The sequence below is a fragment of the Pholis gunnellus genome (assembly GCF_910591455.1).
Source record: "Pholis gunnellus genome assembly, chromosome: 13".
Classification (NCBI taxonomy): Eukaryota; Metazoa; Chordata; class Actinopteri; order Perciformes; family Pholidae; genus Pholis; species Pholis gunnellus.
The window spans coordinates 22,930,182-22,944,772 of record NC_136540.1 but is presented as its reverse complement, the minus strand read 5'-3'; the positions used below and the strand labels follow the sequence as shown (position 1 = coordinate 22,944,772).

The window sequence follows — 14,591 nt, the reverse complement described above, 5'->3', positions numbered from 1 at the left end:
ATCATTGAGGTACAACCAGGCGGCAACCTCTGGTTCTGCCGAGTGAAGCCAATGCATGAGTGAGTGTCTAAAAACGTGCATTCTCTCTACTGACCAGCAGGGGGCGACTCCTCTGCTTTTAAAAACAAGTCTGGTTGTATAGAAGTCTATGAGAAAATGACTCTACTTCTCTCTTGATTTATTACCTCAGTAAACATTGTAAACATGAGTTTATGGTCTCAATCTCTAGTTTCAAGTCTTCTTCAATACAGCATGATGTTCATTTAGTACATTATGGTCCATTTAAAGTCCAATAGACATTTGCTTTAGGGCGGGCTTACTGTGATTGACAGGTCACTGCTGCTACCAAAGCCGTATACAGAGTCTCTACGTTACTCCTCCATAGTCCATATATGGTAACCTCCGTTCATTGGTTGCGAAAAAAACAACATGGCGACGGAGGTAATTCAAGACGGTGATAACAAGTCACTACGTCCACTTCTTACATACAGTCTATGGGTACAACGCATGTGCAGTCAAATCTGGCCTGCAGTATTGGATCAAACTCCATTTCATTTGAAAATAAAGACCGGAGACCGGTTTCAGTCTTCCTTTAATAGCATGGCTTGGCTCCTGGTAGAGCTACTTGCAGCGCTGTCGAGAACCGCTCATTGCTCGTTGACTCCAGGAATGTGACGAAGAGTTTGGGTGTAACGTTAAAATTTCCAGAAACCAGCAGCAAAAATCAATTGCGGTCAATGAGCCGAAGCCTGTAAAGGCCTGCTGCGATGACGCGCTCGACTCAGTCCGCAGAGTAATATCAAATGTGTCGCGAGTCCAAATGACACCAACTTCAAAGCTGCATGTCTTTGGGTCCCCAGCGATACACCCGCCTAGTGTGAAGTAGATCAGATCAACGGTTCTTGAGAAATGAGAAGGACACACAGACATACAAAGATTTCTTGCTTTAAAGTTAGGGAGCAGGGCTGTCACTTATTGTTCAAAATTCAAACTACTATTCAAACAAGAGTAAAATATCAGATATTCCATCTTAAATCATTGTTTCAAATACAAAACTTCTCAGTGTACAAGCCCAACGTGTCAACGATTTGTTCCTAAACCAGGGCTATGTTAAAACATGAGACATAAGCAGCATGAAACTAACTGCACCGTCAACATGGGGAACACGGGTCAGCGCGACATCCACGAGGACGTGACACCGATACGACTTCCCTCAGTGGGAACTTCCCACTCAGCCACGTCACAACCACCTCATGGTAATTAGTTAACAGCTGGCGAGGGTCGTCGTGGGGTATTTATGGCCATGTGCACATGCTGTGAAGACACACAGGGATTAACACCGGTGCATCCACTCTGTGGCAGACCCCAGAGCCACATCACATACTTATTCTGCACTCAGTAAAGGATTATGAGAATCTATTGAGTGATCCTTGCTGGGCCAGATGGATCATCCTCCTTGCACGCATGGATCTATATTTACTCTATGACATTTGATTTGCAGTCATTTCCTAACATAATACACCCATAAGTGTGCTGAGTTTGGTCAACCTATTCTACCTTCATCTACTTTCAGCTACTTACCACACACTGGGTGGTTGGATTTATACGAGAGCACCACATTAAAGTGCAAGCGTACGTGGCAGTACCACGCAAAAATAGGTAATACTAAACATCAGTACTGCTAAGGCAGACTGAGCCATTTTGTGTGAAAGATCTCATTTGAATGCAAATTTCTACACAACAGGAAAAGTGGCATAAAAGTCATAAAAAGTCCAATCACGATGCAGAATTTCGACAGATGTACGTAGAGCCGAGAGACGGATGGGGAGACGGACGGGTAGATGGGCCTGGATGAGTAGAAAGAAGAAAGGACAAAGGGACTCGGAAGCTCACGCTCAAAAGACTATTTGCGAGGGTCAAAAAGGAGGAGGAGTGCCACCAGACCCTAAATCCACAGGCTGAGAAGATAATTGGTGATGAAGAGATTGATGAAACGGCTGCGGTGCACTCCGGGTTCAAGGCTCTAAACTTGGCTGCTCCAGGAGGCTTGTGAGGCTTATTTCATGTTTTTTCCAAGCCAGATTCACTTAGATTCCATTTCAGTCTCAAAATGTCACCTGGATTTGAGACACCTTCATTTACACTTGGAGCTGTTTGGTAACTGCCAGATACACCAGAAGGAATTCGTCACTTAGCTATAGCTGAAGTAACGAACTGTCTAAAACTCTCTCGTCCACATCTGTCATAAATCGCTCGTTTCAACTCGATGAATGCCACCTGTTTGTGAGCAGGTACAGTTGTTGGCTGGCTACCTGCTTGATCTGAGAAGAGAAAATATGAAAACTGCCAACGACATCAGAGCGCCGTGCTGTGACAGAAATAAAGATGGATTGGCTTGACGACAAGTTTGACACTAGAAACGGAGCTGCCCATCACTTGGATGAGAGGGGGTCAAGGGGAACTGCCACTAACAGATGATCATACAGTGGGTGTTGCTAGACTGGTGGAAGGGAGGATATTCCTCTGAACAGCGACTTGTATAAAGACAGCTGTTGGAGAGGAAGCTCTCAGCACACTGCCCTGCCGTGAGGACGATATGGGGAACATTTGATGCATGAAGATTATATTAGTTATCTGTTTTTTTAAATAGTTTTTAGGAACATATTAAACCTCACAAAGTAACTCAGATAAAGGCATCAGAACTCTTTCTCCATTCCTGCTGCAGAGAAAGATGGACGTAACTACTGCGACAGGTCTGGGACACTCTGGAATGTGGTTTGTGATTAGGGCCAAAAGTTGTCTTGAATCAATTGAGCCAATTAGAAGCAAATGTATCAGTTGGTCTTGACAGAGGTCCAATGTCTAAAGTGCACACACCGACACCAAATAAAGATTTTTGGTGACTAGATGGTCTGGCAGGTTGACAGGGGTCATGGTTGCACCTGGATCGTGGTTGCGCTCGTTTTGGTGGTTCTGCTTGAAGCCCACTGCTACTATTGTTATAGTTGGTTCTATCGATATTACTGTATCTGTATAGTTGTTATGGTTATTATTGGGCATCTCTGTGCCTTAACCTGCTCTGTATGAAAAGTTTATTGAGTGTACTTCTGTTGTGATTTGGCGCAGTATAAATAAAATTAACTTAGCTTGACTAGAAGAGATAAGGCACTGAACACTAGGGCTTCATTTAAAATATTACAAAACTCTTAAAATGATACCGATACCAGTTGAGTACTTCAAGAAGTACTACCCTGAGCCTTCCACTCAGCACTTATTGGATTCATATTAGTTTGTTGCACTTATTGTATTCGTTTGTTTCTGCACTGTACGTTTGCTCTGGTTTATGCTCTTAGATGATTGTTTAAAAAGGAGATGCACTTATGACTTCTGGTGACGAGTAGTTCTCTTGAATACCTATGTTGAATACACTTATTGTAAGTCACTTTGGATAAAGGCGTCTGCTAAATGACTGTAATGTAATGTAATGAGTTGTCCACAAACCAATGGGTGACTGGAAGCATTCAGTTGGGTGAAATACCACCACCACACATATTTTCAGCACGCAACCCCCGCCGTGTACTAGAGCCATACTTTCGTACATGTTGACTTCATGCCACACTACAGACCGTATGGGTTGTAGCTGCTGCGGCCAATCAAACGTTGCATTTAATCCAACAAGGCTTACCGGATTGGCTGCAAGCAAAGTGATACAAACATTTAGTTTTTTAGATCTAGGTACAAAAAGGATCGATTGCAGATATTGTTTGACTGGAGAAGTTTCAATACTTCTTGGTACTGCGTTATTTCAGCCGATACCGTAAAAGGTATTGAGTACCAACACCCAGCCCTACTGACTGATTTAATCATTTCTATATCAGTTTAAAATAGTTTTGTGAAAGAATACTATTGTATAAATACAAAATATATGTAATGGCAATGCAATATGACCCAATATGACCCAATATGATCTATAGCAAATGCAGAGTTCCCTTAGAAAGTGTGCCGTGCTCTGTATCTTCAGTATAGTTCCAAGACACGATACAAACAGCATCTCCTCCTCCAATTAGGACGACTACCAGGAACTGTAGACAGAGCGGTACCTCGTCGGAACCCTTCTGTCTGTCATTCCTGTCATGAGGAACTCCTCAATACCAATCTCTGAATATTACCCCGACTGTCAGATATAAATAGGATCAGCCTGCTTCAACGTTCAGCTGTGAGGCAGCGTTTATGTGAGGCTGGTTTACAATAACCTGTGAACACTTTCTCCTGAAGACCGATGTACGCATACACACACACACACACGCACGCGTGCATTTATCCTTATATTCCCGAATATGTTCATAACTGGTCCACACAAGGATAAACACAAACACACACACACACACACACACACACACACACACACACACACACACACACACACACACACACATACAGCTGTGTTTAGCCACTGTTGCAACTATAAACTGCTAGTCCCATATGTTAATACTGATCTGTAGCCCACGGCCTGATCCTTTAACAGGCACAGCATTTCCATCTGCCAGCCCCTTAGCAGGACAACCAGCACTAGAGCTGTGTTGGATGACTGTTTGTTGTTGGTGTTTGAGCGCATGTTTGTGTGTGTGTGTGTGTGTATGTGTGTGTGTGTGTGTGTGTGTGTGTGTTTGTGTGTGTGTGTGTGTGTGTGCCAACCCGCCCTATTTGGAACCAGCTGAGTGCTGGAGATTTGTTGGCACTGTAGTCTCTTAGCCGATCTGCTGCTCAGTGGCTTTCCAGGAGGGCCTCTATTAATCCGTCTCTCCCGTAAATTATACAGGACGGGGTCAGACGAGTGCTCCGGCTCTGCACTGCCTTTGGTGCTCAGTCTCCAAAGCAAATACGCAACCTCTGTGAACACGTTCGCCGTCTGCTCTCTGACGAATGAGAGCGACTGACACAAAAAACACAGACACTACTTTTGTCGAGCACCGAGCTGATGAAAGCGGGCTCATATGCTTACATCACAGAGCAACTCATCCTTCATAATCCTAATAGTTTGTTTTTTTATTGTATTATAAAGGCTAGCCTGCATTTTATTTTGCAACCCTGTGTTGTAGAATCAATGAACCTTGAACATTCATGCCAAGTAATAGAGCTAATAAAGAGGACTGTATTTTTCTTTTCTAAAGTGACACATAGTTGCAACAGTTGTGAGCTTTTCTATCTCTCTCTCTCTATGCATAGTGGAAGCAATTGTTTTCCCACTGCATGAAAATAACTTACGCATCCACAAAGCTGTTCCTCTTCTTCAGCTACGTAAAGCTACAGGAAGTAACTGCCAGCACTGCAGCTTTGCTGTGATCACTTATAAGCCATGTGCACTATTGGCTATATTTCATTAATATGTAGTGTATGGCTGCACAATTTTGTCCCAATGATAAGCACATTTATTTTTGATCAATATTGATTTTTATTGCACTTTCACGTTTAAATGAACAGAGCACTGCTTTCACTTCCATGTTGTTCTTCATTCCTGGTGACGTACAAGTCTTTTTTATCAAATTAAGACTCGCAATAAGATTCTTCTTTACCCGAATTCAGAGCATTTCAGTTTTGCCTGTAAAATGTACAGTATATTACTGTTTTACTCTGGACTGCCGCCGTAACATTCAGCACGGCTTTTCACAGGCTGCTGCTGTGAGGTGTGCTCGTAGTGGGGTGGTTTGGTTATCGCTCTGGATGAAAAAGTAGATCCGGTGACACAAGGATTATTTGTGTCACCGGAGTGCTCAACTAATGATAGTTATGTTTAAATGTCATAATATATGCAACAGATATGCAAGTCATCTGATGGTAGGGAGTAAACCGTGTTGTTTATTCTGGCACCATGTTGGCAAAAATGTTGTGGCATGTTAAATCCATGGGCAATATTAAGAGAAGCAAAACCAATCAAGGTCATGTCCATGTATCGTAAGATAAGTTGATAATGTAAAAAATGATCGTGGTCATGTGCATATATTGTACAATAAGTAAATGAGCAGATGAATGTGAAGCAAACACTGCACATCATTCTGCACAGTGAAGGTCAAACACCACAGTGAAGGAGCTAGAAGCATAATTCTCTGGTTTGGCAGAGCATTATACGGCCGACAGCCAGCTTAAGGTCTCATAGTCCCCTCTTGCTTAGTCCTTTTTCTGGTGTCTAACTGGCATTTGTTATGAAGTGAGCATGTCTTTTGCTACTTTGTTGAATTTCTACAAGAATGATAGGAATCAATGTGGTGAAAAACTCAGTGAAAGTGTTTCAGTTAAGAGATCAAGCCTCAATTCCCCCTGAGTTCAGATGAGGTCATGACCACTCAGCTGTGTTGATCTGGGGCAGCAATCTTTAAATGGGATGACCTGGAATGCCATGTTTGCCGATTTTTCATTTATCCTCTTTGGTGAGGCGTATCAAATCTAAGGTCGCTGCACAGACACATTTGATACTGTGTTTACTTTCAATTCCTGGAGAAAAAAAAAGGTGACTGAGCAGCAATCTGTGCATGATGTTGCCCGTTGCAGACAGTGAATAATTAATCTGCTCAATGTGTCTTGATTTTGTGGCAAAGCGTGGACGGATACAGACAGATTGTTATAGTTACGGAAGCGGACATTTCACTTAGAGCTGCGGGCGTGAAACGCTCTCATCCTCTGATTCTTTTTACTCCATAGGCCTCTATGAATAATAAACTGCTCAAATGTATGAATACAATTGCTAAGCAATCAAGTCTTAAATGTTGCTGCTGTAGAATGCAGCTGTTAGCCGCCCCCAAACTAATTTCAGTCCCAGTCTAGTCCCATTCCTAAACGTACTGCTGCATCATACACTATTTAAATTCTACTCAGCCTGTTGTGTTCGCACGGATGCGATAGCACGCTTGGGGGATCAGCGAGCTGATATCACAAAGGTTGTGTCTGTTTTACACCAGCAGGGAAGGGATGTATTTAGCTTTAATCAAATGAAGTCAAACTTTCACTTAATGCTGTTTACTTTATGGTTTAGCTCAAGGACCAGCAATGTTAGTGTGCTGTCAGCTGGTCCACCTCCTCCGTCGCCACCACGAGGCTGATTTGATTTGTTTTGAGGGAATGTCTCGACGTTGCCATGAGGTTTGGTACAGACGTTCAAGTTATATATACATGTATTAAAGAAGTAACTATGTGTAACTATTGCTGCATTTCCACTGCGTGATAAGGCACGGCTCTACCCAATTTGACTGTTTCTGTGGTTCTCAGTTACTACCTTTTTGTTTTTGTTTTTTATTGTTCCAAACTAGCTGAGCTGATACTCGAGGGTAGAGTTCAAACTTTGCAGACCGCTGACTGGTGAGAGAGAATTGTTCATAATATGGTTCGGCAATATGGTGCGTCCTGCACAAACCCGCCATTTATATATGGCCACATTTACTCAACCCAGATTTCTTTAATCAACTGTCCACAAGCCGACATCTTACACTACATGCACTACGCCGTACAGCTGGTTTGGTGCCCAATGAAAGGATCCAGCAAGTGATCTGTTGCAGATTATGTCGCGATCATGCCGATCAGCTGAGAGTCTCGCATACACTGAGGGAGTATTGTTTGAAGTGGAAAACAAATAGAGAATAGGACCTGGATCCAAAAGTGAGTTGAGCTGAGCCGTGCTGAGTCGTGCTGAGCCGTGCTGTACCATGCAGTGGAAACTTAGCACAAGTGGGATCTGGAGTTGCTTTTTTAAACCCACAATGTCTTACATTTCTTTTTGTAGATGCTTTAAACGAGACACAATATGTACATATGCTACCTATATAGTAAATGTTATACCATCACCAAGTTTTTATTTAGCTAGCTCAAAGTACAACTGTTGTGTAGCTGCAGACTCTCAGCTTTATCGAGTGGTTATTAACACTCTATATACCTTTTTTATCCTATAAATTGTTGTTCTTAGGACTTGATTAAGTACAAACTAGAGTGCAGATCCCCCCTCGCACATCTCACCAACAGATACGCTCACATTTGAATCTATGCTAGGGCGACAACACTTTCAAACCCCCCAACGGGACGCTAATTTGTCCCGTGTATGCAATGTATCTGCTCATGCTCATACTAATGTATATTGCTACCTGGCCGTCTTAATATGATCTTTTGTATCAGCTTTTCCACTGTGCGCAACTAAAAATGTACTCTTGCAGTGTGTGCAGAACGCTGCATCTGCACTAGGTACTTTATGAAGTAAGGATTTAGGATTTCGCTCTTTAAAAAGACAGACTTTGACTGTGCCCTAAATCAAATACTATGCACTACATGCTCAATATGTGTACCGCCGTTCGACATCATTTCGTGAGAATAAACGATCTTGTCCGACACACTGAACTGTAATTATCGCGTCACTTCCTGGGTCGGCGATGCACTTCGCTGTGTTATCACTAGCGGCCCCTACTGGCCGGGGGCCGGTTCAGAGTGGTGAGTGGGGAATCAACGGGCAGTGGTCGCGTGATTCTCCTGGCGGAGATAAAAAAGAACAGCTGTGGATTGAGGGCTCTCATAGTTTCTGTTGTTGTGGATCAATATAGATCATGTTGTGAGTCCTTGTTGGTGCACAGGTCTGGTAGCTTGCTGCGTACTTTATCGATTAGTCTGTGCTAGATAATAGTAAACCCAGATCTGCTCCATCTTTCTTGATTATAGAAACAAATATTTTCTATTTTCTCTCTATACTTCTATTCTTACAAAACCAATCTCTCTCTTACGACTTTCTCCCTCTTCCTTAGCTGCTCTGCTCTCAGTGGGGTCATTATGTTGCACAAAATGTACCCAGATACATTAAACTGAATGCAAACTCACAGTAAAAACAGTCATAATGAAATAACTGTAGTAGCCTAAATGCAGATATTGTCTATGTAGAGTCAAGGCAAACAACTGTAATCATGTTTTGCATTCTGTACAGTGTATTACATTTGGAGTGTTGTGTACTATACTCGACTTTTCCTCGTAGAAGCCACCTTTCTCTCCTCCATGCTCATTAATCTGGTCAGACCCCAGGATTTTAATAAACTGGTGGATAGTTTTGCTTTATCATAAGTCAGGGTCAGATTGACGTGTAGTTAGTTTCAGTGTGTAACTTGGTGACAGTTTGGAAAATGCCTCACGTTGTTTGAGAGGCATTTTCACAGTTTGTGATAACTAAGTAAGGTTTTTTCTCCCATGAATTTCTTAATTTGTTGTTTTTTCCTTCGTGTTTATTACTGGAGCATTCGTGGCATATGAAAGAATACACTCAACATCGGAAAAAGGTGCAGCGGCCCTCGGACCAAACGCCGCCGAACTGCCGCAGGGAGGAGAGGGAGGAGAGGGAGGAGAGGCAGGAGGGCCGAGATGGAAGCTAAGCTAACCTAGCTACTCCACTACACAGCCTGCTCCTGGCAGCAACACGGACACATGTGCCTACCTTGCACTAGCAGCCGCGTGGTGTGAATGACCTCTCCCTGGGGGCTGAAGGCTCGACACGTGTAGGCCCCACGGTCCTCCCTGGTGATGGATAGCACCGTCAGACTCCCATCAGACACCTGAACACACACACACACACACACACACACACACACAAACATAGACATTTAACTACTGTTAAAATGGACCGTGGGTTACAAAAGGCCTTAAACTTTGGTCTTCCAAACAAAGAATGTTATTTTTATCCAGTGAGTCACTGTGTGTTTACACACATACACACACATACACGTTAGGTTTTGAGTCCAAATAACATTTTAAAAAGTAAAGCAAATAAATAAGAATAATATATTTCCAAACAATCACTTTAGAATATATGTAAACATCATGATAAATGGAAGATGGAACCATGAGGGAAGGTAAAGGTCTGATAAAGGTCAAAGCATACAGTAACTGTAGGCATCAGACACAGAGGCAGCTTTTACTACACACTGTCACCACAGGGCCCAGTTGTGAGGCAGTGAAACGCTGCGTATGGCAGATCTTGGTGGTGGTCGGGCGGTTTTACTTCTTATTTCATTGGGCGGATAAAAGCAGTTTGGTGTGGCTTGTGATGTGGATTACGTTTTGTGTGAGCAGTTTAGCTTAAAGAGGAACTCCACTGTTTGTAGATCAGTGTTTTAAGACAAACATGAAAACAAGTGTGAACATGTAGTTATCAGCTGACTTTAACTTGTCTGGCATTTTTTTGCAGAAGCTTTAAAAAACAACACATCTCTATGGTTAGTGCGTCACATCACATCAACACTGCTGAAGTCAAAATGGACTCAGAGGATTTCATTTTCAATCCAAAACATCTGACAGCAAGAAGCAGCAGCTTCAAACAGAGATCAGAGTGCAGACTTCTGCATTGACACCAAACGGGTTATTCAGATTACAGCATTGCCTAAATCTTCAGTCAGTGTAGAGCACGTCTCCATGTTAGTCCACTATAGAAGTATACAGTGTAGTCTAGCTGCTGCCTGCGACTGAAACATAATTCTGCTGTGAACAAAGTTTAAATAATTGATCTAATGTGGGGGAGTCATTTCCATTCTTACACGCAGCACTCAATGCTCGATACTATACAGCTTTAACACAAAGGCTTCTTTCTTCTCATTAAACACAAACTCTAAAAACTAAAACCAAACTGTCATAGTGAGAGCAAATATAAAAATCCCAATTGGGATAGCGATGCATTCACTGAGCTGCTACTCTTACAGAAGGCTCAGACTCATTAATAGGTTGACAGATTCTCCAGGAGATTCGGCCTCTCCTCTTGTCTCTGTCTCTCCCTTGTGTGCGTCGATGATGTCATTGTCTCACACTCTGTGTGAATGATGTGCTTGAGTTCTATACCTTATACTTGGCACTGCTGACCATGAGGCTGCCTTCCCGCAGCCAGCTGACCGAGGGCTTGGGGTTGCCGAAGGCCGTACAGGTCAAAGTGATGCTGCCCCCCTCCTTGGCCTCTACATACTGAGGTGGCGTATCCGTGAACGTGGGGGGAGCTGAGGAGTCAGAGGACGGGGAGAAACAGAATAAACAAGGACGGGTTAAACATGTTTCAAAAGGATAAAGCACAGATAGCAGAAGGACCAAAAGTTGGAGACTTCCTTCTGTCGACATCTTCTTTTGACCCAATATAAACGGTTGCATACCGTTAGCAGCATTAAACCACATTCATCAGACAACGACAACTCTTGCGATACGTTCACACTATGAAAGACAAAGCTACGATGTTCTTATGAGTTCAAAAGCTTCTGGGACTTTCTTGCGCTCTCTTGTTTATTGTTAAGCGTTAGCTGCAAGCATACTGCACAGTGAGTGAGCAATGCATCCTGAAGCTCCACAGATGAAGACAAACTGCAGTAGTAGATATAAATGTTGCCGTATATATTAACAGACACAACATATTGTGTTTACAACGGTTGTAACACATACTGGTATGTGATGGCTGCCAGGAGGCTGTGAAGGAGTCTGACCAACTGTCAGAAGTGTCTCTTGATGAGCCAGCATGGCAATGTGGGGAAAAAACGGCCTCCTTAAAGTTTAATGCAGACTCCAATAACAGGTTTTTATTACATCAGTTTCATGACTTTCATAAAGGTTAAGTATAATAATAGCAATAAATAGTGGTGTAACGGACCACTGTCAATCCGCCCTCACGACTCGGCACGCGTGTGAACCGCGGATTAATTCCACAGTTTAACGTTAACCAATAAAGTTTTGCTGACGATCGTTATCCGCCAATATTGAGTCAAATATGCGATCGGGACATCAGCATTTATGCTTCTCTAGTCACCGATCTCTGGTAATGTTACATTGTAAACAACCAATCCGTGTTTAAATGGACAGGACAGCTAGTAACGTTAGCAGCACCGCTAAAGGCCAGCGAAGGAAGGCTCTGTTCAGGTGCATTATGATGCGTTCAGGATCTGTTGAGTGGAAATAAGTATTGGGCAAAGGTCATTTATAACGTTGTCATGATGTGTTCACTTGTAATCTCGTAAAATGTAGTGTTGGTGAGAAACTTGAATAAATCCAGATGTTTGAAGGAGATGTTTTCACATAAATAGATATTAGAGATGAATTATGAGCTGTTTAAGCTCTAAACATCTTATAATACATTAAAACTACTAATGACAAGATGTGTCTTAATCCATAAAAATACCATCTTTTATTTCCTTATCATTTGAACTGTGTGTAATTATGAAGAAAAAAAACACTGTAAACGATGGTGGTTGCATTGTAATGGAGGCAACTAGCGACCTTACTGACTCTCATTATGAAGATTGTGATATTATTCCAGCATTTATAGAATATTCTTTTTCTACAACACATGTTTCAGACCATGGCATTTAATATCATCTAACACGACTTAGCTTAGGTGCCATCTTCTTTAAATTCTCCTGGCAAAGCACCTCTTCACACTTTGGTTCGCGATGTCTAAATAAACCCAAACGTTTGTCACATGAAGAAGACCGTTTTTTGAGTTTTAAACTGCGTAAGAGCAAAATAATGATGTGGAGAAGTTCATTTTGCAATTTAACTAACTTTGCATAAATTGAACACATACAGTATAGTGAAAGGTTTACAAACGAGTGTGTCATAATATCTAATGACCCATTTGAGCTAGAGAAACTGCAAAAAAAAAAAATCTCCTTGCCTATCAGGGCTCTGACACTCGAATCAAGTGTGCTTCTTTAGTGGTGATGTCCAGGCATGCTGCATTATGTAAAAACATTTTTCAGAATCCTCTTTAGCTCAGAGGCCGTCTAGATTATGAGGACGGATGATCACACAAGACAGTTGGCACGTCTTCCTATCACATATACTTAAGCTGTATATTCCCCGTTCAACCTGAACCAACACGCACACATGGATATATCATTGTCAGTGATTTGATGCAGATTTTGTTTGGTCATAATTCCTGTTTTGATATTCTCAATCTAATCACCTTAGGACCGAAGCTGATCTGCTTACGCGTGTAATCCACGAGCCTCTCAATGGCTAACATGTCATTCTATCTGCAGCCATAAGCCAGGCCATAGTGCTAATTCCAACGCCACACGCTTCGCCACACCACAGAGGTGGTGACCGTGGCGGCACTCGCACCGTGCAACTCCTTAAGAGACATTTATTTCCATCTATTCATTTCATATCTCAAGCAAAAGTAAGAGAACAGCAAATGTGTTGGAATTTCAATCTTATTCTTGTATTATCTCCAATTGCTAAAGATATTTCATCAAAGACTGGCGTGTAAAAATATGAAACAATGAATAGGATTATATCCCTCTATATTTCTAGAAATAGTTATAGCAGAGATATATGATGTGTATTAATATCTATATTACCACATTAGAATATGGCGGATATCTTCTGGAATACATTTCTATTGTAATATTATGATATTTTTTTAAATGTTTTTTCTTTTTTTTTCCAGTAATGGTGTTTTTTCATATTTTAGTGCATTAGCTGCAGACTAGACACAGTATTTCAGATCATTCACCTGTACCGTTTGCTATAGTTACATCTATGTCATCATGTGAACTGCAGTAGTGAGCAGGTGCTATTTATAAAACTCTCCTCTGTGGTGCATTCAAGGGCACTTTGGCCAATAATTGATAGCCAGCTTTGCATTCAGAAACCATGTTTATTTTTCTGTTTTGGCGAGCGAGAAAAGCCTTTATTCAAAGCAAATTGTTTGAATTACGTGATGGAATGCCATTTCCAAACAAATGTAATCTCTTTGCAGCGTAGCGAAATTAATGTAAACCGTTAGCTCTCAGGCAAATAGCTGTAAGTAATATAGTGTGTATGTAGTATGACTGATGAGTGAAATGCAAGGAGGAGTGATCTGGGAGTTTGCCGTGCTTGATGATACTGACCTGTCAAAATCTGCAGGTAATGAGATGTGATTCATAAATCTACCATGACAGTGACCACCATCACGAGGTCCGGATACCGTCGACCTTTACTGAGCGGTGGCATATGTGACAGGCGATAAAATGTTCAGAGCCAACTGTGCTCCAGTGCAGGGACTGGCCATGGAGGAAGTTTGTGTCGGGTGTGTACACACTCAAATGTCAATGTAGCCGTCACAGCGATCACAACAACAATACGCATCTCACACAGACGAGCGTTTCTGCTTGGGTCGGCACCATCTGGTCGGATGGTAGATCGATATGCTCTTGTCCGACCATTGGTCAGTTCTGTCCTCGTCCAATCTTCAGTCCTGATAATAGTGCTACTATACTGCATACAGTTGGCAGTTTGCAGGTCGGGATCGGTTGATTAATGTATATTTTTGCAGGTTCGGCAGTGCGTATCGGCTGTTGTATCAGGTCCGCTAGGTCCAGCTAGGTGGGTATTAAAAAACATGATCTAGATTACTAATCATTTTATTTGGGCAAAAAGCTTTTTATGTTTATTTATAAGTAATTCAAGTAACCATGTAGAGCACTGTGGCCATTTAGTCAATCGTGCAGAATTCTTTTTTTTTTGTCCCATCGACCAATCGATTGGTTGAAGAGTAGGTAGAATTTCAGATGACCAAGATTTTCTTTTTTCTATTTCCGGCCCCAGTTTCTTCGAACCACCGA

The 14,591-nt window shown here is 42.1% G+C and overlaps 1 protein-coding gene across 1 annotated transcript in view; it reads right to left on the bottom strand.

The window, feature by feature from the left end:
- Window positions 1-14,591, bottom strand: part of LOC306705474 (protein turtle homolog B-like) — a gene marked incomplete at both ends in the record, with an annotated part of 108,833 nt that overhangs the window by 42,959 nt on the left and 51,283 nt on the right. Inside the window, 2 exons of the mRNA XM_079172243.1 lie at window positions 9,452-9,569; window positions 10,846-10,997. Of these exons, the coding sequence (XP_079028369.1) occupies window positions 9,452-9,569; window positions 10,846-10,997 (270 nt within the window). The remainder of the gene's footprint in view (window positions 1-9,451; window positions 9,570-10,845; window positions 10,998-14,591) is intronic.